We start from the raw sequence: 23,816 nt of genomic DNA, 5'->3' as shown, positions 1-23,816 counted from the left end.
GAAAGGGCTGGCCCTGCGGGCCTGGGGAGGTCAGGCCACGCACTGCCGTGGGACCTCCTGAGCAGCTCCATTCTGTTTGTCTTGTTTAATTTGGAGAACATACAAAAAGAAAAAGCAGACAGGAAAAAAAAATAGTAACAAGCACCCAGTGTGGCCACCACCCAGAACTGAGATTTTTGCTTCAGGTATTTAAAATAGAGATCAATGGGAGCATTAATACAGACCAAGGGGAGACTCCCCCTCACTCCTGTGCAGCGCGGTTATCTTTCCTTTTCCCCTGGGGGAAATGCTACCATGCACTTCATGTGTATCTTCATAATTGGTTTTCATATTCTTACAGCATATGTATGAATCCATGAATAATATATGGTCATGCTGGGTGTGTTTTTTAGAAGCATGTTTAAGTGCTGACATGCTGTAATATCGTTCTGTAACTTGCTTTTCTCACTAAACATTATGCTTTCAAGATTTGTCCTTGTTGATATTTCTATCTGATTCACTTCTCTTCGGTGCTGAAAAGGGTTTCACTGTACAACTGGACCACGGTTTATGTAGCTGTTACCCTGTTTGATGGACACTTGCTTGTGTCTGGTTTCTGTGTATTGTAGGAATGCTGCCACAAACGTCTCTGTGCCTCTGACACAGACACGTGCCCAAGTGGCTTTTGGGCTTGCTGGCCAAGTGCAAGTAGGCTAGACCTGTCCTCACACCCTCCCTTGGGATTCTAAGGTTTTTTTTTTTCTTTAATGTTTATTTATTTTTGAGAGAGAGAGAATGAAGAGAAGGCAGAGAGAGAGAGGATCCCAAGCAGGCTCCACACCATCAGTGCAGAGCCCAAGATGGGGCTCAAACCCACAAACTCTGAGATCATGACCTGAGCCAAAACCAAGGGTTGGCCGTTTGACCAACTAAGCCGCCCAGGTGCCCTGGGATTCTCTGAGTTTTACCACCCAGACCAGCTGCCTTCTCCCTTCCATAGCTCTCCAGGCAAGGGCGGGTTTGGGGGAGCCAGCAGGGAGTGCAGAGGGAGCTGTTGAAGGAAACCCGTAATTGATAAGGCCAAGGCGTTAGCCTGAGTTTGTTGCCCTGCCTGACTGCCCTCCGGTTTTTCTTTGGTTTTTATTTTAAGCTAATACACATTTATCATAACACCATCTAAGAAAACTCGAGTCTATATTGCTCTCACCCGCATTCCTGCCTTACTACACAATTGTTTTTACTGTTCCGACTCCCTTTTGGTCTCTGTCCACACGCACACATACTTATATGTAGCTGTAATCATACACACGGGACTGGGTATTCTCTACTTTCTATTTAATGACGTTACAGTTTCCATCCTGCTCTAGTCCCCATGATGACCACTATCGTGATCACCTATTTTGCCCTGCCCTGTACCCTCACCTGTTCCTCCTGACTAAGGCTCTGCTTTTCCTTCCATTTCTCTTCCAGCTCCCAGCAATCTTTGCATGATGACTGCCAGCCCCCTCGGGTCATGTTGCCATCTAGAAGCAGAGACAGAAGGTCATTGGGGTTACAGCCCTGCCTAGCTTCTCTCCCACTGCCCCGGGCCCCCTCTGCCGCCTCCTTCAAAACCCCCTTTTTGCTTGGCAGAAAAGCAGCCAAACTAAATGTGGGACAGGCTCAGTACACATGTCTTTGAGATTGTTTTAAATATTCACAGAAAGGCTCCTCCCAGGAGGAAACTGTTTGGAGCAGGCCTTCCGGCCTTGGTCTTTGTTCTGTAGGTTTTGAGAGAGACTGTGCAGGGGGTTCTGGGGCACTGTTCGTGGTCCAGCCCAGTTCCCCAGGGCAGGGGGCTTGAGGCAGAAGCTCTCTCTAGGAGCACTGGTGTTTGTTCCTCACCCAAAGGTTACGCTTGGCCTGGTGCAAGTAAACGAACTTGTGATGTGGTAGACGTCGCATGGTTCCTAGGATGCTCGCTTGCACTTGTGATGTGGTAGACGTCACATGGTTCCTAGGATGCTCGCTGCAGCGTGGACATTGTCTCTGTTTTCTGTTTCTTTAGTTAGCCTCCTCCGGCCAGCACAAGGTTTCTGTGTATCTCACGAGAGCAAGGCACCAGTCTTTTCTGTACCTGTGCCTTCTCATGAGCCACATAATCAACCTAGGATGACCACAAATAATAATAACGAGGGGCGCCTGGGTGGCTCAGTCAGTTAAGTGTCCGACTCTTGACTTCGGCTCGGGTCACGATCTCACGGTAGATGAGTTGGAGCCCCACATTGGGCTCTGTGCTGGCAGTGCGGAGCCTGCTTGGGATTCTCTCCCTCTTTCTGTCTCTGTCTCTCTCCCTCTGGCTCTCTATGTCTCTCTCGCAAAATAAATTAAAAACTAAACTTAAAAAATTACTTAAAAAATAATGAACTTATTTATAAGAGGGGCTAATACTTCTGGAGTACTCATTGTAAAACGCTTTCAGCATTTTATGCTTGTCATCTTGTTTGTTGTTCCCAACACCCACTGAGATAGGAGCCTGTCTCTACCCCCTGTGGCGGCCATGGAAATGAGGCTCCAAGAAGTGAAGTGGGTGGCCTGGATCTGCCTTGGAATTCTCACCGTACTTTCCCCCAGCCACTCCAGCGCCCCCAGCTGGGGAACCAGAAGCTCAGGCAGAGATGACGCGTGCTCCCTTTGCATTTCCTTCGGAGAAGCCCCTCACTGGTGCCGCCAAAGTTATTTCGCACAAAGGCATCGATTAGAAATGTTCCATTCCCTTTCAGTTTCCCGTTAGGGGCTTTGCCCTATTTTCTCCTTCTAAGTCTCTGCTTCCGGGAACCCGCTTCAGGGGAGCCTGGAATGCATGCTGTGGGGGAGGAAAGGGAAGAGGTGATTTGCGGTCTCAGCCTCCTTCCCTGTGGCCTTGAGGAGGAAGAGGAGGGCGGCTGCTGGTGCAGAAAACTGGATGCCGGGGGGCCTTCCCTTGCCTACCCGCGAGAGCCCCTGCTGGCAGTGGCCAGGTAGAAAAAGCAGCAGCTTTTGCAATAGGCAGACTGGAGGTCCTGTCCCAGTTTGGCCACTTGTGGCCGGATGACCTTAGGTAGGTAACTTGGCTGTCCGTGAAAAGAGGATTAATCGTGCCTCCCGCAGCCGTCTATTATGGGGAGGAAGTGGAGTAGCATGGGCCATGCTAGTGCTGAGCAGATGTGCTAAGACAGCTCTCCCATTCTTCCTGCGGGTCACCCCTGGAGGGGAGCACACACACTTAAGGCTCTAGGGCCGGGCATGATGGCAGAGGGGCCTGGCCCAGTGCATGTGCCAGAAAGGGCTTCTCTGGGTTTGCAGTCTGGCTGTGGGCATTTTACCAAGCTGCTTTCTGTTGATGTACGACAATCACACACACCTGGTTACCTTAGGCTCTTAGACGTGGGCTTTGGTGTCAAAGCACAAATACGAGTGGGGACTTTGCTTTTGTGTAGCTGTAGGCAAGGGGTGGGGAGAGCCAAGGCCCAGGGGTGCTGTTCCTTGGTGGAATCAGCTGAGGACCCCTGAGCAGCCAGACAGGGGCTCCATGTCCTTACCCTGCTGGTCCCCACCAGCGAGGACTTCAGAGAGGCTACAGCCGTGGTAACACAGAAGGCCCCTTAGAGTAGTCCCTTGGAGAAACTGAGGCACCAAACCAGGAACTGGGTTTCTTTGCCTTCAGATTTTACTTTTCTTCCCTTCTCTGTCCTCTGTGGCTGTCCGTCTTCCACAGACCAACTTAGCATCCTACGTCTGGGCTACAAACAGGCTGGCTGCTGTGTCTAATATTAGCAGTGGGCAGGCCCTGGTTTAACCCAACACTCCTAATTGCCCAATGTCAGAACCACACCGACTCTGATTGAAGAACTTAGCCAAAGCATATTTGAGATGGGGCGTGGCGATGGGAGGCCCCCATCGTGGCCCCCAGCCCCTTCAGGCTGCTGACTCAGGCCCAGCCCCATCCTCGGGGCTGGGGAACCCTGGCCCCTGGAGGCTAACATGCAGGTGTGAGGATGAGGCTGGAAACGCCCGTAGGCTCTGCGTGACTCCCAACTCAGGAGGCCTGGACAGCTGATAGTGTCCTGAAAGCCCCCAGGAGCCCTGGCTGCATGCATTTGTGTGTGGTGCGGTGGGAACGGCAGTTCTCCGGAGCCCATTTCTCTCTGGACTTGTTCTCCAGCATGCCAGGCTACTTCTAATAGGTGTGAACATCATGGACTCACTTAAGTCCTTTTGAAGACAGGCCCACCACTGCATGCCTGCTGCGCCAGCAGCCGCGCCGGGTAACAAAACACTAGGACCACATTCCGGGTCCCTTGCTGTCCCCACCCTCCCCCACAGAGAAGCAAAATGTCAGTGGAGCAAATTACTCACTGAATGCTTTGGAATCTATAAATATTAAATTGCTACGGCTTTCGCTGGCCCATAGAAAATTAAAAAGCTCTGGTCAGCTCCAGAGGAGAGGTGGCTGGTTAGGAGGGGGTGAGGGGAGCGGCTGCCAGTAGTGGAGAGACAAGTGTCTCCAAAAGGGCTATGGGCTACGGTTGGTAGGGGGTACCCTGGCTGAAGGAGAGGCAGCAGGGAACAGGGTACGCAGAGCAAGGAGGTGGAAATCCCAAATGCGAGTGTAACCCAGGATGGGTTTTTTTCCTGGTTTTTCACTTGAGGCTTTATGGGCAGGGGGGTGGGGCGTGCTGTTTGTGGTGGAGAGTTCTGTGTTGCATTTCTTACTCCAGCCAGGACTCTAAAGTGGGGGTGGCAGCATTGCCGTCAGCATGCTCCCTCTAGGGACTGTCCCCCTCAGAACCTCCCCAGGCAGCAGGGCTGGAGATGGAGGTGGGGCCCCTGGCTCACTAGCAGCCGGCTGTCCCCTGTTCTGCTGTGGCCCCTGCCCCAGGCTCCTCCCCTCCTCCAGCCTCTGTGCTCACACTGGTGGGACTGCCAGCCTGTGTGTGGACTCCCCTTGCCTGGGTTGATTTGTGCTGGCCTATGTGGGCAGCAAGTACGCTGTGTGGGGGTGTGTTTTCACACCCTGCAGGTGGCAGGGGCGTCTCCTGCTTCTCTGGGATCTCTTTAGGATTTAGTTGAGTGCTTCTAAGTGCCAAGACCCTGTGCTGAGTTCCTTAAGTGCATGACCTCGCTGATCTTTACAAAGATGGGAATGAGGGTGCCGCGGTCCATTTACCACATTGCAGTGGAGGACACTGAAGCCAGGGGGTGAAGTGAGTTGCCCGGTTTCTTGGACAAGTTGCGGGCAGACCCGAAGGAGTCCCATGGCTGGTCAGTGGCTGAGCCTGGATTCTGTCCCAGCACTTCTGGACTCTCAAGTGAGCTCTCTCCCTCACAGGCATCCCCACCCTCATTGTGCTGGACCCACAGGGGGAAGTGATCACGCGGCAGGGGCGCGTGGAGGTGCTGAACGATGAGGACTGCAGGGAGTTCCCGTGGCACCCCAAACCTGTGCTGGAGCTCTCCGACTCCAATGCCGTGCAGCTCAACGAGGGCCCCTGCCTCGTCCTTTTTGTAGGTATGAAGCCCCAGCAGGAGCCCCAGGGTGGGCTGGACAAGACAGACCTCACGTGGGGGGTGTCCATCCTGCAGCTTCTTTCCATCCTGAACAATGCCAACAATGCCGAGCCTGGGCCTTTGTCTCTCCCGGCAGCCTTGCTTTTGACCCCAATGATTTATTCATGGCTCTGCCCCTGCAGGAGGGGCTTTGAGAGCTGCCGCTGTGCTTTCCTTCCTCGACTGCCAGCTGGGAAGAATAGGTCAGGCTGGAGCCCGGCCCCCCTCCAACAGACCCATTGTTGGGAGGAGGCAGGGCTGCGTGCACAGCAGCTGCAGGGGCTGGGCCCCCTTGGGCCGAGGCCCCCCACCCCAGCCTCAGGGCCTTGTCTCTGCGTACCCCCTCGGTGTCTTCTCTGCTCAGTGGGTGACTGCTCTGGGGGCCAGGGGGACACCAGAACATCCACTCCAGGCTCCCTGCAGCCCTGTGGGATGACCCTGGTTCCTTTTGCAAACAGAGCAACTGCTGGCCAAGGGCCACCTCACCCTCTGCCTTGGGCTGTGTTGCTCAGCTCCAACTCCCCAAATAATCTGGGGTATGAGGGTCATGGCTGAGATGCCACTGGGGGGGCATATCCTACCCTGTGCTCTGGAAGTCTGGTATGGGAGCCAATCAGCAGACTCAAGGGGATTCTTAAACAAACTGACTTGTAAGCTGGCCCCTGTGCTTGAAGAACAGAGGCCTCCTGGGGAATCACTGTCCTTGGGGCTTTGCCGCCTACTGCCTGCTCCCACACCCACATCCTGGGGCCTCTGGGACACAGTTCTGAATTTAGGGACAGTTGCGGCTCACTGGCCATCTGAGAAGATATGAGAAGGTCCCAGAGAGATAAAGCGAGTTCCCAGCGTCACAGAGCTGATGAGATGTAGATCTAGAATAAGTCCTGCCAAGTCTTCAGGCTGAGGGCCCCTTGCGCAATGTGGCATTTCTAGGTGCAAATCCTGCTACCTGTCTCTCCTTCCCGCTTTGCCCCTAGGGGTGTTGTTCTTGCTCTTGCTCTGGGCTACAGGCTCCATCTGAAGTGAGCCCCAGGGCCCCTGTGTGTGGCTGCTCCCAAGCTGCTCTTTCCCTGGAGGCAAGAGGTGACTAAAGGGGGCTCCGGACACCTGGGCAGGCCCCCTCCCACACAGGCAGTCCATCCTCTCCCAGAAGAGTCCGGCTAGCCCTGAAGCTGGCATTCCAGGGCCTCAGGGGCACCCCACTGCCACCATCAGTCCTGCCATTTTTGATAGGAGGTCAGATCTGAGGTCATGCTGTGATTCTGTGATTGAGAGAAGAGCTACAAGGACCTCATATCCTGGCTCAGGGGAAGTTCAGCGCGCAGTGGTGCGAATGTGCTGCAAACACACCCTCGTGCACCCAGGAGGGGAGACCTGTGTCCCAGGGGGCGTTTTGTTTCCATTCAGGGGCTTCCCCGGATGGGCATTTCGGGCCCAGGACCCAGCTCCCTCAGGGGACACCACTCCATCTGTTCCACAAACTAGTGCTTCTCGTGTCTCTCTTTCCCCATTACAGATTCTGAGGATGATGGGGAGTCCGAAGCAGCCAAGCAACTGATCCAGCCAATAGCCGAGAAGATCATTGCCAAGTACAAAGCCAAAGAGGAGGAGGCGCCACTTCTGTTCTTTGTCGCGGGGGAGGTGAGTGCACTGGGGCCTGGGCCGCGGGCTGCTCGTCTGGCCAACTCTTAGAACATGAGCGATGCGACCCTAGGGGATGTTCGAAGGGGCCCCAGGATCTGGGGTGAGGAGCCCACAGACAACCGTGGCATGAAAAGGTGTCATCCAGCATGGTCCCTGCTGCACCTTCCTCCCTTTCGTTGTTGCTCGGCAGCCTCAGAGCAGCAGGAAGCCCTCCCGGGACAGCGCTGCCTCTGGCAGTCTACTACCCAGGCCGCTAGCACGAGTGGCAGCCACAAAGATTGTGATCAGTACTTAGTCCCTCCGCCCTGACCTGCAAAGTGGGCTCTCCCCCATTGCAGGCATCCTGACTGGGGGCCTCGACTCGGATCTGTTCCCTAGCCAGCCCGGGGAGGGTGCTCAGGTGGGAAACTGCTGCTGTCCCAGGCTCTTTTCGCCCAAGACCTGTCCCTTGAAGGCCTCCAGCTGGGATGGGCTGAGCGGAGGACTTTACACAGGGTGAGAAGGCCTCAGCCGGGTGCCTGTCCCACCCTGGTGCTTGAGCCTCCATCCTGCAGGTGGGGGAAATCCCTGCAAGATGGCCATAGTCCCCGCCCCCAGGAAGCCAGTCCACGCATGCTCCACCACCTCCCCCCCCCCCCAACCCCAGGCGCCGGCTGGAAGCTATTGACAGACACACTTTTTGAAGCCCCCTGCCCTCCTGCCACCCATCTGCATCCCCAGTTGGTCAGAGCCCAGCGCTCGTTTCATGCTGTGTTGTCTGGATCCCAGAAGAGGCAATGAGGCCAGACCCCCAACCACCACCCATTCATCACCTCCTCAACAGCCACCCCTCCTAAGCCCCACTGGGTCCCTCACAGGCAGCTCAAGTCACCCCGCTCTGCCGTGGGGCAGAGGGAACAAAACAGGTTCACAGGGTCCTGCCTTGGGGCTACACGAGCCCGCTCTACACAAAGCACAAATGGAAGCTGCTCTGAATTTATTGAACTCTAACCCCTTTCAGATGGCTGAGACAGAAAAGATGGGTGCAGGACAGCAGGGGCCGAGCCAGGGGCAGGGCTGGGGCTGGGGAGCTCCAGTAACTGCTTTAGAAATGTGGCTGAAAAGGCGCATTTGCGGGTTTTCTGTGTAGCAGGCACCAAGACAAGCACCACCGGCACCATCCCACCTGCTCCTCACCTCTCTGACTGGGGATGGGGTCATTACCATCTCACAGATGAGTGAGGCTTCGAGAGCACAGACCGCTCACGCCTCGTCCCTATGTGAGCTGCTCTTAGACCCATTTTGCAGGGGACAAGACCTGGGCTCACAAAAATGACTTCTCAAAGTCGCACATTAAGTAGGTGGCACAGAGGACTGAATGTGAGGTCAGTGTGACTCCAGAGGCAGTGATGTCCCTCCTGCTGCCCACGTGGTCTGGCAGGTGGCCAGGCCCAGGCCTGGAGGGAAGGGTCTAGGACAGAGGAGGGTCTGACAGGGTCATCCACTGCTCCATCTTGCCACCTGGCCACCTCGTCCTTCCTGTGCCTTTCACCTGGGATCCTGACCTTGGCAGCTGTCTTAGTCCAGTTCTCGTCCTCATGCTCAGAAGCAAGGCTGTGTGGAAGTGGATGGTCCTGGGGTGTGGGAACATCAAGCACTGACCAAGCACCTCTGAGCCAGGACTCCAGCCCTCTCCCGCTCCTCCTGGGGCTAAGGGTGTTTATCTTGATCCCCTCCACTCTGCCAGGTGGAGGTCATCCCTTCTGAAGCCTTAGTAGACATTGAATTCATCTCCCTGTGGTTTGCACAGAGGGAGAGGGGAGGGGACGCAGCATTGTGCTCAGCTGGCCAAGGCCTCCTAATGGGAATTCGATACACAGTATTTGTCCAGGTGTCTCCCCTCTGTCTATCATGAAGGTTGTTTATTAACCCACATGGAGGGCCTGAGCGGGGTGAACAGTGCCAGAGGTGCTGAATCCCTCATCGCCATTGCTGGAAGTGCATGCCATTTCTGGGGTAGGGAGAAAAGATGATCACTAATCATCTTCCTAAAGATTTGCCCTTTGAGAATGGAATGGGTTTTTTGTTTTTTTTTTTTTTTTTTTTTTTTTTTTTGTATCAGAAACCAGTGAGCAGTAAATCTCATACCTCCTATTCGCTAGCGTTTAAGGCCAGGAATACCCCAGGCCCTTCCTCTGCAGGGTGACTTGGGTCGGGGTGGCTGTGTAGAGTCCATTTCCTGTTCTCTACCAAATGGGGGTCGGGTGCACGAAAGGTAATCTCAAATGGTTGCTCCCTTACAGGTCTGTCTCCTATCTTTGGGTTTCTGGGTTTGCCATTCTACTTAATAAGGCAAATTCATCTGGACAATCACTGGGAATGTATGATAAATGCAGCCACCCGTGTAAGCCTCAGGAAGTACTGCAGTAGCCCTGTCTTTTCTACTGGCTGTGCAGTTTCACCCCCAAAACCTCAGGGGTGGGGTGGGGACAGTGATCTGTTTCCGTTAAAGACGTTCCGGAGTTGAAGGTTGGCCAGGTTGGCCTCAGATATCCATAGTGGGGCCGCCAATAATTGAGAGGCAGTTGCAAAAGTAAGTGATCAGAAGACATCACATTTTTACAAAGCAGAGGGCATGTTAAAGTTGCTTTTGTGCTAATGAAGAAAGAGGACTTCTCTGGTGGTTGGGGGAGATGCAGAGAGGACTTTCCAAAGCACCCACCCCTCCCCCAGGCAGGACAGAGTCCACTGCTCCCTGTTCTGAGAGCCCATCGTTTCCGGATGGCCGCCCGCTCCTCAGGACAATGGAGTGGCTGCGTTCTGGGGACTCTCTAGCCTCCTTCTTGAAAACGTACTGTTTTCTCTCCCTCTGGTGACTTCCAGGATGACATGACTGACTCCCTGCGAGACTACACCAACCTGCCCGAGGCGGCCCCTTTGCTCACCATTCTGGACATGTCAGCCCGGGCCAAGTACGTGATGGACGTGGAGGAGATCACCCCTGCCATTGTGGAGGCCTTTGTGAATGACTTCCTAGCAGAAAAGCTCAAACCAGAGCCCATCTAGTGGGGCTCCGGCCTCAGGAGACGTTATTTAAAACTCGATCTTCTCCTCTTCCTCCTCCCCTTTCTTCCCTCCACCCTTGGACTTTTCCGGCGTGTCCTGAATCACACAACCCAAGTGTCCAACCTCTCTGTGGTGCCTTGTTTTCTGCATTAACTCCTCAGCTAGCACCCTAAGGTGCACATCCTCTCAGCAGCAGAAGAACCCACCATGTTTGGAGACTCGGCCTGGGATTCACGGGGCTGGCATAACCTGGCCAGAGCCAGGACTGCATCACACTCTCAGTCACTAGCTCTGGGAGCAGTGTTTGCCAGGCATTCTTCTGCCGAGCGAGCGTGAAGGGACAGTGCGCTGGTGCTCTGGCTCGGCCTCTGGTGTCAGCATGCACACGCAGGGCCCAGGACAGCTCAGTGACACACGTACATGCAGGTGGAGCAGGGAAAGGGCCGCAGCCTTGCTCGCCTCAGGTTAGAGCTGCTGGTGAGAACATCCCTTCCTAAGTGACTTCGTCTAGTGACTCTCCCTCTTGGTGCGAGGGAAAAACACCAGCTTGGCAGTCGGTTCTTGGGCCGGGGATTTCACGATCTCAAAGGAAGCTTGTGTTCTTTTCTGGTGAGAAAGAGTAGCTATGGTAATGATTCATGTAGTAATTGCTTACTCTGAGCTCCTACCATGTGATTTTTTTCCTTACATCTTTTTTCCTTCATCTTACCTTCTCCAAGTTTCTGCCTTCTTGTACAAACAGCCTCTACTGTCTTGGAATTTTGTTAATTCTTCCCCTTGGACATCTTCCCGAGAAGAGGCACCCAGCCCTGTGTTCTTGGAGGTGCCCCACCTCACCCAGCACAGACCTCTGACACTTGGCCCACTCTGCCGCGGTGCCTGTGACCACCTTTGGTTACCTCTGTCATCCCTCCTTTCTTTTCAAAGCAGAACTAAAAAGAGACAAGAAATTACCAGAAGCCTAGCTTTCTCCCTAAGGACCTGCAGAAAGAGCTGTATCCTAGGGTGGCAGTGCGAGCAGAGGGCATGTCAACTAAAAGTATGCTTTGGATACACTTTGCTGAGCAAGCTCAGGTAGCTTGGATCCCAGAAAACAGAAGTAACAACTGCTGTGTCCTTGGGACTTGGGGTGGGGGCTTTACCTAGGGAGTCACAGGATTTGGGCTTATCTCAACCAGGTGTTAGGGTCTTCCACGTGACGGCAGGCCTCACCCTTGTCTCTGCTGACAGCATTGTGTCAGCCAAGACCACTGATTTAGAAAACCCAGCCCCCAGTCAGCTGTTGACACCATTGCCCCTTGCTGAATTGGACTGTTGATTTGTAGTTCAGAGGTACAAGGTTAGCTGGTAATTAGACAGTTACTTGATGTCACAGCCTGAAATGCAATCGCCTAGTAAGAAATAAAGCAGGCATCTCTGGACATTATTGACTTGGCCTTTCCTGTGGTTAATAACAAAAATCTTTTTGCTTGTGGTGCTGGGCCCTGGGGGGTCGGGGGTTGGGGGCAGACACACAAGATCTTCTTGACTTTCATTGGATTCCTAGTAGCTATGTTTCAGAATTTTTCAGAGCAGAAACTAACTAACGTGGTCATCTGCCGGATCCTTCTGAGGCCAGGGAGCTCCTTTGGGTTAGTGCATCAGACATCCCTGCTGGAGCTCTGGCTGGCATCTCTCCTGGTTCCACTTGCCCTCGTGGAGGGCGGATTCTCCACTCACAGGCATTCTTGTGGACACTGGTGCTCATCCCCTCCCCATAGGGGAGCAAGTGCTCTGAAGCCTGAGGAGGCCGGTTGCAGAAACAAGGAATCCCACACAGGTCTCCCAGTGAAGAACGGGCAACAGTTGGAGACCCTCAACCCTAGCTCTATGCTGGGTGGAGGGGCTTCTCTGGGAATGTTGCCAGTGTCTCCTCTGGGAGTGTGGTGGGTGTGGGGACAAGGTGTTGTTGCACCATATCAAAGTTCTCAAACTACGTTGTCTTCTAGGATGTCCAGGAAGGACAGTCCCTGGAATGGAGATCCCTCTCCAAACATGTTTCTCCCCCATCATGGCTGCATCCCAAGCCTGGCCTCCCGGCAGTGCTCACCTTGATGCCCACGTGGGTGTCATGAGCATCTGCCTGTGCCCTCAGGTTTTTGCTTTCTCTCTTGGGCCCCAGGAAGTTGCTCAGGAACTTGGTGCTGTACTTGAGGTTGTCGCCACACACACCCCACTGCCAGGCCTGCCAGCTCTTGGGAGTGTGGTGGGTGTGGGGACAAGGTGAGGTCAACCTTACTTGGAAGATGGATTTCTTTGGACTTCTGCCTGTGTCCTATATCATGATAGCCTTGGAGGAAAAGTGGTCTCTCTTAGCAACTACTTATCTTCTGGCGCAGAAGGAACAAAGTCCAGGTAGGAGTCCCTGTAAGTCACGCGGCAGAAAAATCAGGTCATCTGTGATTCTTTTGTGACCTGTACGGGGCTGACAGAACTACTTGCCACTAAGGTCAATTGGATCCTTGGCACCAGAATTCCCCTTTAGAGTGGGTGTGTAGGTTAAGGTCACTGGGAAGGTTTACTAAAAAAAGCTTTAGGTTTATATAGTGGCAGCTTTGAGGAGAAATGGTGATGGAGGACCACTTCCCAGTGCCAGTAAAAACCCGTTTCAGTAGCATGAGATCTTAAAGGTTCTTGATGCAAAGTGGGTGGCTTCTTAAGCAGCTCCAAAATACCTTAATTCTTGTCACTAATTGGAAGCAGGTTAAAACCCCAGCTGTGATATATTCAATGGCTTCCATCAGCAGCAAGGGAAACCAGGCCCCAGTAGGTTGAGGCAGGAACGTGGCTGTAAAAATGCCACCCTGGGGTTCCAGATTCTGTGCTCACCACAATGACTTCCAGATCGGACTCTACTCGTGTTCACAACAGATGAGATTTTTTACCTGTCCCCAACAATAAAGATCTGGTTAAGAAAAAGGGTATGTGTTTGGAATCGGGATGTACGGTGGGCAGCGGTAAATGCCAGAGGGCAACTGAAGTTCCTTTCCAGAAGATTCCCCCCATCTCCAAGTATGTCCTCAAATTCAATGGCTCTCACTTATCCAAGCACAGGGAGCCAGAACTGTTTTGGCATCAGCCAAACTTCAAGTGGTAATTTTCAGCCAGACTTTGTTTTTGCCTCTTGCCTAATTAAAGACACTAAAAAGCTGTTCTCTCCGCCTGCTGCCTTGTTCCAGGGTAGCAAACGGAGTTCTGCAATGATCTAGACATAGAACACGGTCCAAGAATAGATCAGCAGAACCTAATAAGGTGTCACAGTGTCCGCTCAGGGAGAACACCACACGTGTGCGCACGCATGTAGACTTAGAATCGTAGCTCCGGGAGGGATGTGAGCAGGCAACTGGCCCAGCCCCCTTCAGTCACACAGGCTCAGGCATGGGGACATCCTGTTCATAAGTCATTTCCCTGGGCCAGGAGGAGCAAGCCCACACTCGCCCGATGGGACTGGGCACAGCTGCGTGTGGCCGGTAGGGAGCTTCAGCAGTGCCCTCTGTGGCCTCTTTGGGTGGTGCCATGTGAACAGAGGACTGACCCAGAGGCCCAGAGCTCAGGGTCTGTCAAGTTCCCTGAAGCGGCGGTGTTGAAGAAGCGAGCACTGAACCTGTATCCCTCTTTGCGAACACCCAGCGGGCAAGAGTTGCCATGGCCTTCTTCCAAGCAGGCTGCTCAAAGGAAAATCCTCTGTTGACAAATGGCTGTCATCTGTTAGCTTCGTTCCTGATTATCCAGTGTTAGTAAATAATGCAAGGGACGTGGTTTCCAGGAACCAAGGCTGTTTGTAGGAAAATGTTACACTGGGTCCACTTTATGGCTGCGATTTCTCCTTCCAATGGGGGAAATACAACGTTAGGATGTCCTAGGCGTGTCTCAAATGTGAAAGCATGAAGAAAATCTGCTTCATTTAAGGCATACTGTGTCTCCACAGCCCCCTGGACTCTTGCAATACTTCCCAGGCTAGGAGATGTGTAACTGGATTTGGGTAGGACTTGTTCTGAAGGACTGCTGGGTTTCTATTAAATAACGTGCTAACTCATGAAGGTCTCTCCCCAAGCCTGTAGGTGACTGTGCAGCCCAAAGGAGGCAGGCAGCCTCAAGTCTAGGTTCCTGGGTGTTCATGCTTCACACAGGTCAGTCACCCAACACAGGTAAGCACAAAGATACAAGAGGTGGCATGATCTTAGGACCCAGGGCTAAAAAAGAAATCTTTGGACATCACAGGACGTGGAAGTAAGTCCCTCTGCCGGTCTGCAGTCAGTTGCACCACCCCTTCCCATCACAGAGGTAAGAGGGAGGCTGGGAGGCCAGACCCTGTCACGGCCACATCTCGTCCCCAACCTTTGTTCCCTTCTTGCATTGTGCAGCGGCAGCAGCTTTGCGGATGGCCCTCCGACTATGATGCCTTAGCTGAAGAAGGTGGCTCCCCTAGAAAACAAACGTAGTTAAGAGAACCGATGCCTTCTGTAGCGTATTCAGACTTTCAGTCATACTTGGCCTCTGGGTGTTGGCCGCGGCTCTGGAGGGCCCGGCTTGCAGGCTGTCTCAGCTGCAGACATACGTGGCAAGCTAGTTCAGACTTTAAGGTCGCCCACAGCAATAAACAGCTCATCCATTCATTTGACTTCCAGCTTGTTACTTTTGTGCATTCACTGAAGAAAGTCATTGGAGTTTAAAGATGTCTATGTGAGTGTTAGCGAAAAAAGAATTTTTTTTTAAGTGAGTGGGGGCAGGGAGGGCTTGGCCCAGGGAACACCCAGGCCCTGCAGCACAGCTGGTTTTCAGCACTAGCCACAGAACCCTTGGTGTGGTGCTGTTTCTGGGGTGTTCATGTGGCAAAATGGCAAAAGTGGAGGTAAAAGCAGCTCAGCTTGGGGCACCTGGGTGGCTCGGTCGGTTAAGCCTTCAACCTGGGCTCAGGTCATGATCTCAAGGTTCTTGGGTTCGAGCCCCAGTTGGGCTCTGTGCTGACAGCTCGGAGCGTGGACCCTGCTTCCAATTCTGTGTCTGTCTCTGTCTCTGCCCACCCCTGCTTCACCATCACACTGTCTCTCTCAAAAACAAAAATGTTAAATAAATAAAAGCAACTCAGCTTAGAAGGGGACATCTGGTGTTTCGATGATCCACGGGGCAAGTAGTAAGAGGTCACAGGTGAAACTGGTGGAAACCAGTCCCCAGAGGTCTGCTCATCCTGAGCCTTAATGACAGGATCTTCACCTCGAGCTGGGGGAAGGGAAGAGGACTCTGCAGCTCTCCCTGCCCTGAAGCTGCAAACCAGGGTGAGGCTTCCCAGTGTGAGTTCCAGGCGTATGGGGACATCAACATTTGTCCAGAGCTACTTCCCCAGAGGTTTCATTCAAAGGAAAAAGTTATGCTGGTTTTTCCCTCTGCAACCGCTTCCCACTTCTGTCCACTTCCCCCTTAGTTTTTTGGCCCAGTGTCCATCTATGCTTCAGATTCTACTGAGAATGAGAATCTGGATGGGTCTCCAACTTCAGCACCTCTGAGCACAAATGTCCTGCAAAATGCCCTCTGTGCAGAGACTCACTCCATCCTTTCTCAATAACTTAAATCCCTCCCTTCAGGGTTGGGAGTGGTTTTGAAGTGCGGCTGCCACCTTGTGGCAGAAACCGTCAATGGCGCTCCACTCAACACAAAGTCAAGGGGCCGCTCTGCCAACCATCTGACAGCTTCTCTTCCAGCCAGTGTAGTGTACTGTCCTATACTGCTCCTTCTTTAATTCTTATTTTCCAGGGAAATGGCAAAAAAACAAATGTTAGCCTTAAAATTGCAAGGAATTTGAGAAAGTGACTTTCCATGATTGTTCAACAAACCAGAGCCTCATCACTGGTTGCTTCCCCTGTAGTCATTTTAAAGAAAGGAAAATTTGCCCTCTTTGCTAAATTATATCCACAAATGTGCAAAAAGAACTCACAAGGCATGGCGTTATAAGCCATTGACTATGAAGTGGATGGGACGTAAATTTCTTTTCCTTCTTTCACCCAGTGTGATAAAGTAGACTTAGAATTATGTGCCAGGTATGCTGTTTTGCATTGTTTTGTTTTTCTTAACAGTAACAAAGCATAGGGTTTGTTGTTCGGTCATTGATCTTTATTTTGTAACAAAAATCAGCAGGAACAATAATCCAGGGACAAAGCTGCAGGACACTGGCTTCATCCTTTAGTGACCTCGTTTTCCTAGCACTTTTCCAAGGTGTTGACAGAACAAATGCCAACAGACTCCAGGAGTACTGAGCTGCCTCCCAGATCTAGCCTGCTGGTGTGACAGGCATCATGGCCTCTGTGAAGCTGGAGGACGAGCCTTTGTGGGTTCAGCCCTGTATGAAGGCTGTGGGCTCTTCTACCTTCTAAAAGCTGACGGGGCATTGAGGGTCTCAAGCACAATCTGTGGGCCACTTGCATCAGACATTTGTGTGCGACCCTGGCCAGGCCCAGACCAAAGTGGGGCACCAGCCTGGGAGAGCACAGCCAACCAGAGATTGTTCCTGCAAAAACCCCTCCCCTTAAACATAAAGCAATCCCACTCTGCCACCACTTGGGGCACAAGTCATGCTTGCTCTCTGGGCTCTCTCGAGAGGAAGTTCGGCTCGGGAGCTGGGGGAGATCTCAGGAAGAATTCTCACCCTTGTTACTTTTGAAGATAAGCATAAATTCATGGAAATTCTTATTTTTCCAGTAATCATATAATGGCATCTTGCCCACCTCTTGCCTCCTGAATATGGCCTGATTACCATATTCTGCCTATCTCCTAACAACGCAGGAGGAGCTGGGAACCACCTCAAATCAAGGACTGACTTCCAAGATCCCTCTCAGTGGTAACTCCTGTCCCTGCTCACGTGTTCCGCCCTGACCCGCAGTTGTCTTTTCCCTTCAAAAAGCAGGATGCTTGCAGCCATAGCCGAGTTTAGGCTGTCCACACCAGGCACAACGGGAATCAGCAGCCTCTTGCCCCCAGTGCTCTCGGCCAACTGCAGGGACTCCAGGCTCACACCGTGGGTCTCCCCGCCTATTACCACAGCTGCTGGTGCCTCTGTCCAGTCCAAGTCATAACTCTGGACCTCAACTTCAGGGAGCCAGGCTTTACTGGCTCCAGGTTCTAGATCCTCCTCCTCCTCCTCATACTTGTGTAACTTCGAGAGTTGTTGGTCACATACCCAGCCGTGATCACTGGCTTTATTAGACATGTGCGCCTGGGCATAAAGGCCACAGTTGTCAGCCACGTAGACCCGGGTGTCGGTGGGCAGGTAGTCGGGCAACGTTTCCCAGTCCAGATTATTGACGATGGGCACCTGGAAATGCGCACCCATCGCTGCCCGTAGCACTTTGGGTTCCCAGGCATCCACACAGCCTAGAAAATAGAGACAGTTAAGATTATAAACCATCCCAGACAAGGGGTCTTTGCAGTAAATCAAATTAATTCTGGATGAGGAGAGAAAGCAAAAAATGTCCTGTAGTTTCGGGATGGCTGGGACCTCTGCCTCCCATTATGGCAGCATCCAGCAAAGGGACTATAGGGATGAATTCCTGCTAGTGCTAAACAAGACTTTCTTCATCCCTTCAACATTTACCATACACCCGGGCCAGACCTTGTACAGGAGAGGCAAAGAGCATTAATGTCTCCAACCTCCAGGAGCTCATGGTATCACGGGCGATGGTGTTCGGACAATATCTGAACACGTGACTACGATATCAGTAATTGAGGTAAAAGAAGTATTACTAGGGTAGCAAAAATCCCTTGTACGAAGCAGAGCTATCAGGAAAAATGTCCCAGAGAACATGACAGTGAGCTGGATCTTGAAGGATAGGAGGAAGCTGTCAAAGAAAGGCTGAGGCAGAGGACAAAATTATAGAAGGGGGAAGAGCGCCACAGTCCAAAAACTGTAAGTAAAGCGATCAGGCCAATAGCGGGTGGGGGTGTAGCGGGAGATGAAAGGGAGGCAAGCAAGGACCAACTTAAAGGAGGGTGGGTATGCCAGGCTGAGGAGTTTGGGACTTTGTCCATTAAACAATATAATGCTATCAAAGGATTTTAAGTAAAGTAGTGACAGAATCTGGTTTATGCTTTAGAAAGACCCATTTGGCTTCAGTGTTAAATCTGCACCAGAGCAGGGAAGACCCTAGAGAGGGGAAATTAAATGGGAGGCAATTACAGTGATCCATGGAAAGCCAAGGCAACAGCTTTCTCTTTCTCTCTCCCTCTCTCTCTCACACCACAGAAAAAAGGCTAAAAGGACTATTTTTTATATTCAGACCCATGTTAAGCCCAGCCACTTCTGCGTGGTCTTTCTCAGGACCACAGGCTGGGAGAGACAGCAGGGCCAGGGCATCACATGTCTGCCACCATCCCCTAACTTGTTAACACAACTCTCTGCATTAGAAATTACTGTAAAAAGTAACCCAACTTCACAACAGAGTAAGTAGGCAAGCCAAATTTTAAAAGGAAGATAAGACACAGAGAATGTAACACTGCCCACGCCTACTGCCAACCACAGACTTTCCCAATCACTGCAGGGAACTGGAGACAAGAGTTGGGCTGTGTGTCAAGAGGCTGCAGGCAAAACGGGGAGGACAAAAGAGGGCCGAGACTCATGAGGGGAGCCATCCAGTCTGACCCCTCTCCCTGGTGGGGAGTAAGGAACAAAGTGGGATTTCCCCCCTCATCCTCACATCCTCCATACTGGGCACCACGCCAAGTGCTCCCTACTCCTTCCCCTTGTCCTATACACCAGCCACCACCATGAATGTGGCAAACACACCACTTGGATTGTATAGGTACATCTCCAAAACCACACCAGCTCTCAGAGATCTCAACAATGGGGTGGGTAGGCGGGGTACTGATGATGGAACCCCAGTACCCAGCTCTCCTGCTGCCATCTCTACATCTACTCCCATCTATTCCAACAACATGTGACTGGGACGAAGGGGTGAAAGGAGCAACTGAGGCAAGTCTCAGCAGCAGGTGTCATTAGTTTACAGTGAATGATAGCTGGAGTGTTTTCGATGAACTCTCTCCCTCTCACCATCCCTGCAAGCTGTAATAGGTGTTTTAGGTGTGTCCCAGCTGTTAGGCAAGTCTGTTTAGAACCAAGCCTACTCATGCCAATTTCTGAGGACAGGAGAGAGAAATGTCAGAGGCTAACTTGTGTGGGTATGTCTGACCCATCTTTTTTTTTTTTTTTTTTTTTTTTTTTTTTTTTTTTTTAATTTTTTTTTTCAACGTTTTTTATTTATTTTTGGGACAGAGAGAGACAGAGCATGAACGGGGGAGGGGCAGAGAGAGAGGGAGACACAGAATCGGAAACAGGCTCCAGGCTCCGAGCCACCAGCCCAGAGCCTGACGCGGGGCTCGAACTCACGGACCGCGAGATCGTGACCTGGCTGAAGTCGGACGCTTAACCGACTGCGCCACCCAGGCGCCCCTGACCCATCTTAAGGCTAAGGCAAATGCATCCCAATTTCATATTCACACTCCTTTTACAGGATTCAGAATGTCTTCACTTAGGAAGGCTTCATATGCCCCCCAATTTGGGAACTCAAGATCATTAAATAAAGGACTCGAAGTGTTAAAACTGGCATGTATTTCTTTCCCTGATTTTAAGTTCTTTAATAACCTAGCCGGTGTCAAAGTAATCTTAAAAGATAACTGACATTTCCTGAAGTACTTAACGTGTGCCAAGCAGAGTGCTAAGTACTTCATGTGCACCATCTCACTTCTCAGAACAACCCTACCAGGTAGATTCTGTTATGCCCACTTTACAGATGAGGGAAATGACACTCAGAATACTGCTCACAGACAAATGGCTAATAAGAGGCAGACCCAAAATTCAAATCCATGTATGTCTGCCCACAGAGCCAGCTCACTTACAAATGGCCGACCAATCCACCCAGGAACAAGTGCTCTGACCTTTGGTGAGTAATACTTTGCTGCAGCCTGCCCCAGCAGCAGATCTCAGAATCGTCCCCAGGTTCCCAGGGTCACGGAGATTGTCACAAATCAACAATAAGGGCAGCAAATGGCGAAGTTGAGTCTCTGGGTATGTCATCTTAACATGGTCAGGTTTGGCAAAGATCCCTGAGGAAACAAAACAGGCGGTTCACTTGTCTGATTTGAACCTGGGAGATAATTTGGCTTTTCAGATATTTATCAATCTGTGTTCTTAGTCATGTAAGTACTACATGAATACATTCTGATTGAAAAAAATCGATACAAAAAGTCCTGCCCGTGACACCTCCTCCCCGTAACTGTTTTCAATCTTGGGAGTGTACAGATCCCTTCAGAACCTGTTCCATGCATCTACGTACATATATAAATGTCTACTCATATACAGGTGCTTTTTTTCTTTCACATACAAAATTCATACTCTATGTGTTATCCTGTAAACTACTTATTCAATTCTATAGCAGGAGATGTCTTAGAGAACTTGCCATGTCAATACATTTGGAGTTACCTGATTTTAACTGTTGCATGTTATCTTGTAACATGAACATACCACCTTTATTTAGTTCTTCCCCAACTGACAATTTGATTATTTTCCACTTTCCCTATTATAAACAACCCTGCAGTGAACATCCCTGTATACCTCTCTATGCATATGTCCAAACTTTTCTCTATGAAAAACACTTGCAAGTAAAATTAATATATGGTGTGTGTGCATTTTTTTTTTTTTTTTAATATTTATCTCTACCCCCACATGGGGCTCAAACTCATGGCCCGAGATCGAGTCACATGTTCTCCCGAGTGAGCCAGCTAGGTGACTCAAGCACTCTTAATAGATACTGCTAAACTGTACTCCCCAAAGGCTATTCCAATTTATTCACACCAAGAATACAGACCTATACCTAACCCATCAATGAAGGGAAGGGAATGGTTTCCCTATCAGGTATCTGTATGTGGTAAAAAGATCCTGCACCTAAGAGTCACAACAGCAGGGGAACTTAGAGTCCTTTAACTTCTTTTCTTGTTAATTTTTTTTTTTTTTTGGAAGAAAGAGACAGAGTACAAGCAGGGGAGGAGCAGAGAGAGAGAGAGGGATACACAGAATCGGAAGCAGGCTCCAGGCTTTCAGCACAGAGCCTGACATGGAACTGGAACCCATGAACCACAAGATCATGACCTGAGCCAAAGTCAGACGCTTAACAGACCGAGCCACCCAGGCACCCCTTGAAGTCCTTTAATTTCTACCTGGACAGCTGCAGTGACGAGAACACTCTGCTAGAGGCCCTACTTACGTTACTGGATTCAGAGATGTGCCAGAAGCCTGACAGTCTTATCTCCTTCTCCCTTTACTCCACCTCTCAAATATGAAATAAAAGGGTAAGCTAAATAATATATATTTTTAAAAGACACAAAACGATGAAAGGCAGTCATAACGACGAGGAGGGCTACAGAAGTCCAGGATGGGCTAGCCGCTATCAACACATGTGCCCAAAGTGGCCAGCAGGATAAAAATGAATGATACTTGTGCTGTAGCATAGAGAAGGGAATTAGAAGTATAGCTAACAAGAGCACGGATACTTAGGGTGGAGGACTTTAGCAGTCCAAATCCCCACCCTAGGGGAGAGTTCTGCGTGTAGGGTCACAGGTCCCTAGGACTTGATGGGTTACAGAGTAAGAGTCCCCAAATTTGCTCTCCCAACTAATAGCTGCACTTTACCCACTACAGGAAAACACATGCACAACTGGTATGAGAGACCCTGGCCTAAACATTAGAATCTTGGAAGATAACTTCTCCTACCCCAACTGTCCCTTACTATCCAAGAGAAACCTCTACATTTACTGCCATTCGATTCTCAGATCAAAAATATAATTCCAATGTCAAAAAGATATATTTAGACTTCCCATATTTAGAAAAAAGGCTTTCTTTTTCCTTTTTTTTTTTAATTTTTAGAAAAAAGACTTTCTAAGTGCTAATAGACACCACCATCTATTAGAATCTTAAGTTAGAGGAGCCTGGGTGGCTTAGTCGGTTAAAGTGTCCAACTCCAGCTCAGGTCACGATCTCACAGTTCGTGGGTTTGAGCCCCATATCAGGATCTGTACTGACAGCTCAGAGCCTGGACTCTGCTTTGGATTCTGTGTCTCCCTTTCCCTTTGCCCCTCCCCTAGTCTCTCTCTCTCTCTCTCTAGAAAATAAACAAACATTAAAAAAAAAAAAACTTGGAAAAAAAGAATCTTAAGTTAGAGTCAACCAAAGGAAGACACAGTTTCCTGTTCAATGGGCTAAACAGGGTAACAGCTTGCAGCTTACTGCTTACACCTGCTTCTAGAATAAGGGGGTCAACAACAGAAAGGTTATCACCACACTGGCAGTGGTCTTGTGCAAATAGAGGCCTAAATCTTTTAGTAACCATTTTCTTAAATTGCAGTTGGACATTATTGGTTGAAGAAGTGACCTAAAAATATATAATATTTAAGGAGAATATATAATATTCAGGAACTATAATTCAAACGATGACCAAAAAAACTGGCTTCAGCTTCCACTGAAAATACTACAAGATGCACAGATTTGAGAACTGTATTTTTCTGGGTGTCTCAAGAAAAGGTTAGGTAATAACATTTTGAATTTAAGTAAAATTTGCTGCCTTAAGATAATTATGAACAAATGATCCTAGGTCTCTACTTCTGGTGACACACTGTAACCACTGACCCATTATTCCTTGTGGTGTTACTAGGTCGGACCAATCCTTGATATCTTCAAATTTCACCTTAATGAGGCTGACACCTTTCAGCTTATCAATGGGCAGCTCCTTTAGGTATTCCAGACGGCTAAAGAAGAAAACTTTCGGTACAGCACCAGCCTTGAGAGCATCTGCAATCAGCCTGCGACCTTCCAGCAGGATCTTCCCGTGCTTTTCCCGAAATGGCCTGGACTTAACAATTGTCATTACACTGCTGTGGGTGGAAACAAAAAGACGGGCTAATTACCAACATCCTTGTTACCGAGACACACCTAGTTTTAACAAACAGAAAGAACTTCATAGACATTAACAAATGAATTCCAAGGAAAACACTTATTCTGCCCTCCATGCATTATAAAAACCAATGGATTCCGGTGGAAGAAGTCCTCCAAAAGGAGGAAAGAGGTTGGCAGGCGGGAAAAGAAATGGAAAGAGAAACGGGAATACATGACAAGCCTCAGGAACAAGTCACCTCAGCCTTCTGTCTCCGGGTAAAGCCTTATCATAGCGAAGCCCCGAATCTTCCCAGGTGCAGGGCTTCTGGGATGGAGGCACCTGAAGCGACGGCTTCCGTTGCGGCTCGTGGGGACCGGTCTCAGCCGCCGCTCTAGGGGGCTGCTTCCCAGGACCGGGCTTCCGTTCCACCACCTGTCCGGATGGAGAGACCACTCTCACGGGGCTCCGCCGTAGCGCCCGGACCCAGCGCCGCGCGTGGAGGTCCCAAGTTTGGACCACCGGCAGCAGCGGCCGGCTGGCCCAAACTAAACCCCTCAACCGCGCTGCCATTTTCCCTCGCCCCGTGGGTTGCGTCATGGAAGCGCGCCGGCGGCTGCCAGTGACGTCACC

General features: G+C 50.8%; 2 protein-coding genes across 5 annotated transcripts in view; one reads left to right on the top strand and one right to left on the bottom strand.

Annotated features, from left to right (window-relative positions):
• Positions 1-11,657, top strand: part of NXN (nucleoredoxin) — a 159,309-nt gene extending 147,652 nt beyond the window's left edge. For both annotated transcript variants that reach the window (XM_042967610.1, XM_042967611.1), the window contains 3 exons: positions 5,330-5,509; positions 7,064-7,188; positions 10,054-11,657. In XM_042967610.1, the coding sequence (XP_042823544.1) occupies positions 5,330-5,509; positions 7,064-7,188; positions 10,054-10,236 (488 nt within the window). In that variant the 3' untranslated portion in view covers positions 10,237-11,657. The remainder of the gene's footprint in view (positions 1-5,329; positions 5,510-7,063; positions 7,189-10,053) is intronic.
• A 4,711-nt stretch (positions 11,658-16,368) lies between these two features.
• Positions 16,369-23,783, bottom strand: MRM3 (mitochondrial rRNA methyltransferase 3). Of its 3 annotated transcripts, none has more exons than XM_007076099.3 (4): positions 23,443-23,783; positions 22,940-23,184; positions 20,197-20,364; positions 16,369-17,640 (listed from the first exon to the last, which is right to left on the bottom strand). In XM_007076099.3, the coding sequence occupies exons 1-4, from the start codon at positions 23,781-23,783 to the stop codon at positions 17,102-17,104; spliced, it is 1,293 nt and encodes a 430-aa protein (XP_007076161.2). In that variant the 3' UTR covers positions 16,369-17,101. The 3 variants fall into 3 exon arrangements, with proteins under 3 accessions (XP_007076161.2, XP_042823157.1, XP_015390317.1); XM_042967223.1 differs by having other exon boundaries at positions 23,526-23,602; XM_015534831.2 differs by lacking the exon at positions 23,443-23,783 and having other exon boundaries at positions 22,998-23,084.
• Positions 23,784-23,816: the final 33 nt, after the last annotated feature.

This window comes from Panthera tigris, chromosome E1, assembly GCF_018350195.1.
Source record: "Panthera tigris isolate Pti1 chromosome E1, P.tigris_Pti1_mat1.1, whole genome shotgun sequence".
NCBI classification, from domain to species: Eukaryota; Metazoa; Chordata; class Mammalia; order Carnivora; family Felidae; genus Panthera; species Panthera tigris.
The sequence above is the reverse complement of the archived record's forward strand: the minus strand, read 5'-3'. Positions and strand labels throughout refer to the sequence as shown.

Excerpts from the sequence above, each read along its gene's own strand:
- MRM3 (XM_007076099.3), bottom strand. The coding sequence starts at position 23,783 with ATGACGCAACCCACGGGGCGAGGGAAAATGGCAGCGCGGTTGAGGGGT. Across the intron at positions 23,185-23,442 it reads CCCGGAGACAGAAGGCTGAG|CAGTGTAATGACAATTGTTA; the intron begins GTGACTTGTTCC and ends TTCCACCCACAG. Across the intron at positions 17,641-20,196 it reads CAAAGTATTACTCACCAAAG|GCTGTGTGGATGCCTGGGAA; the intron begins GTCAGAGCACTT and ends TCTATTTTCTAG.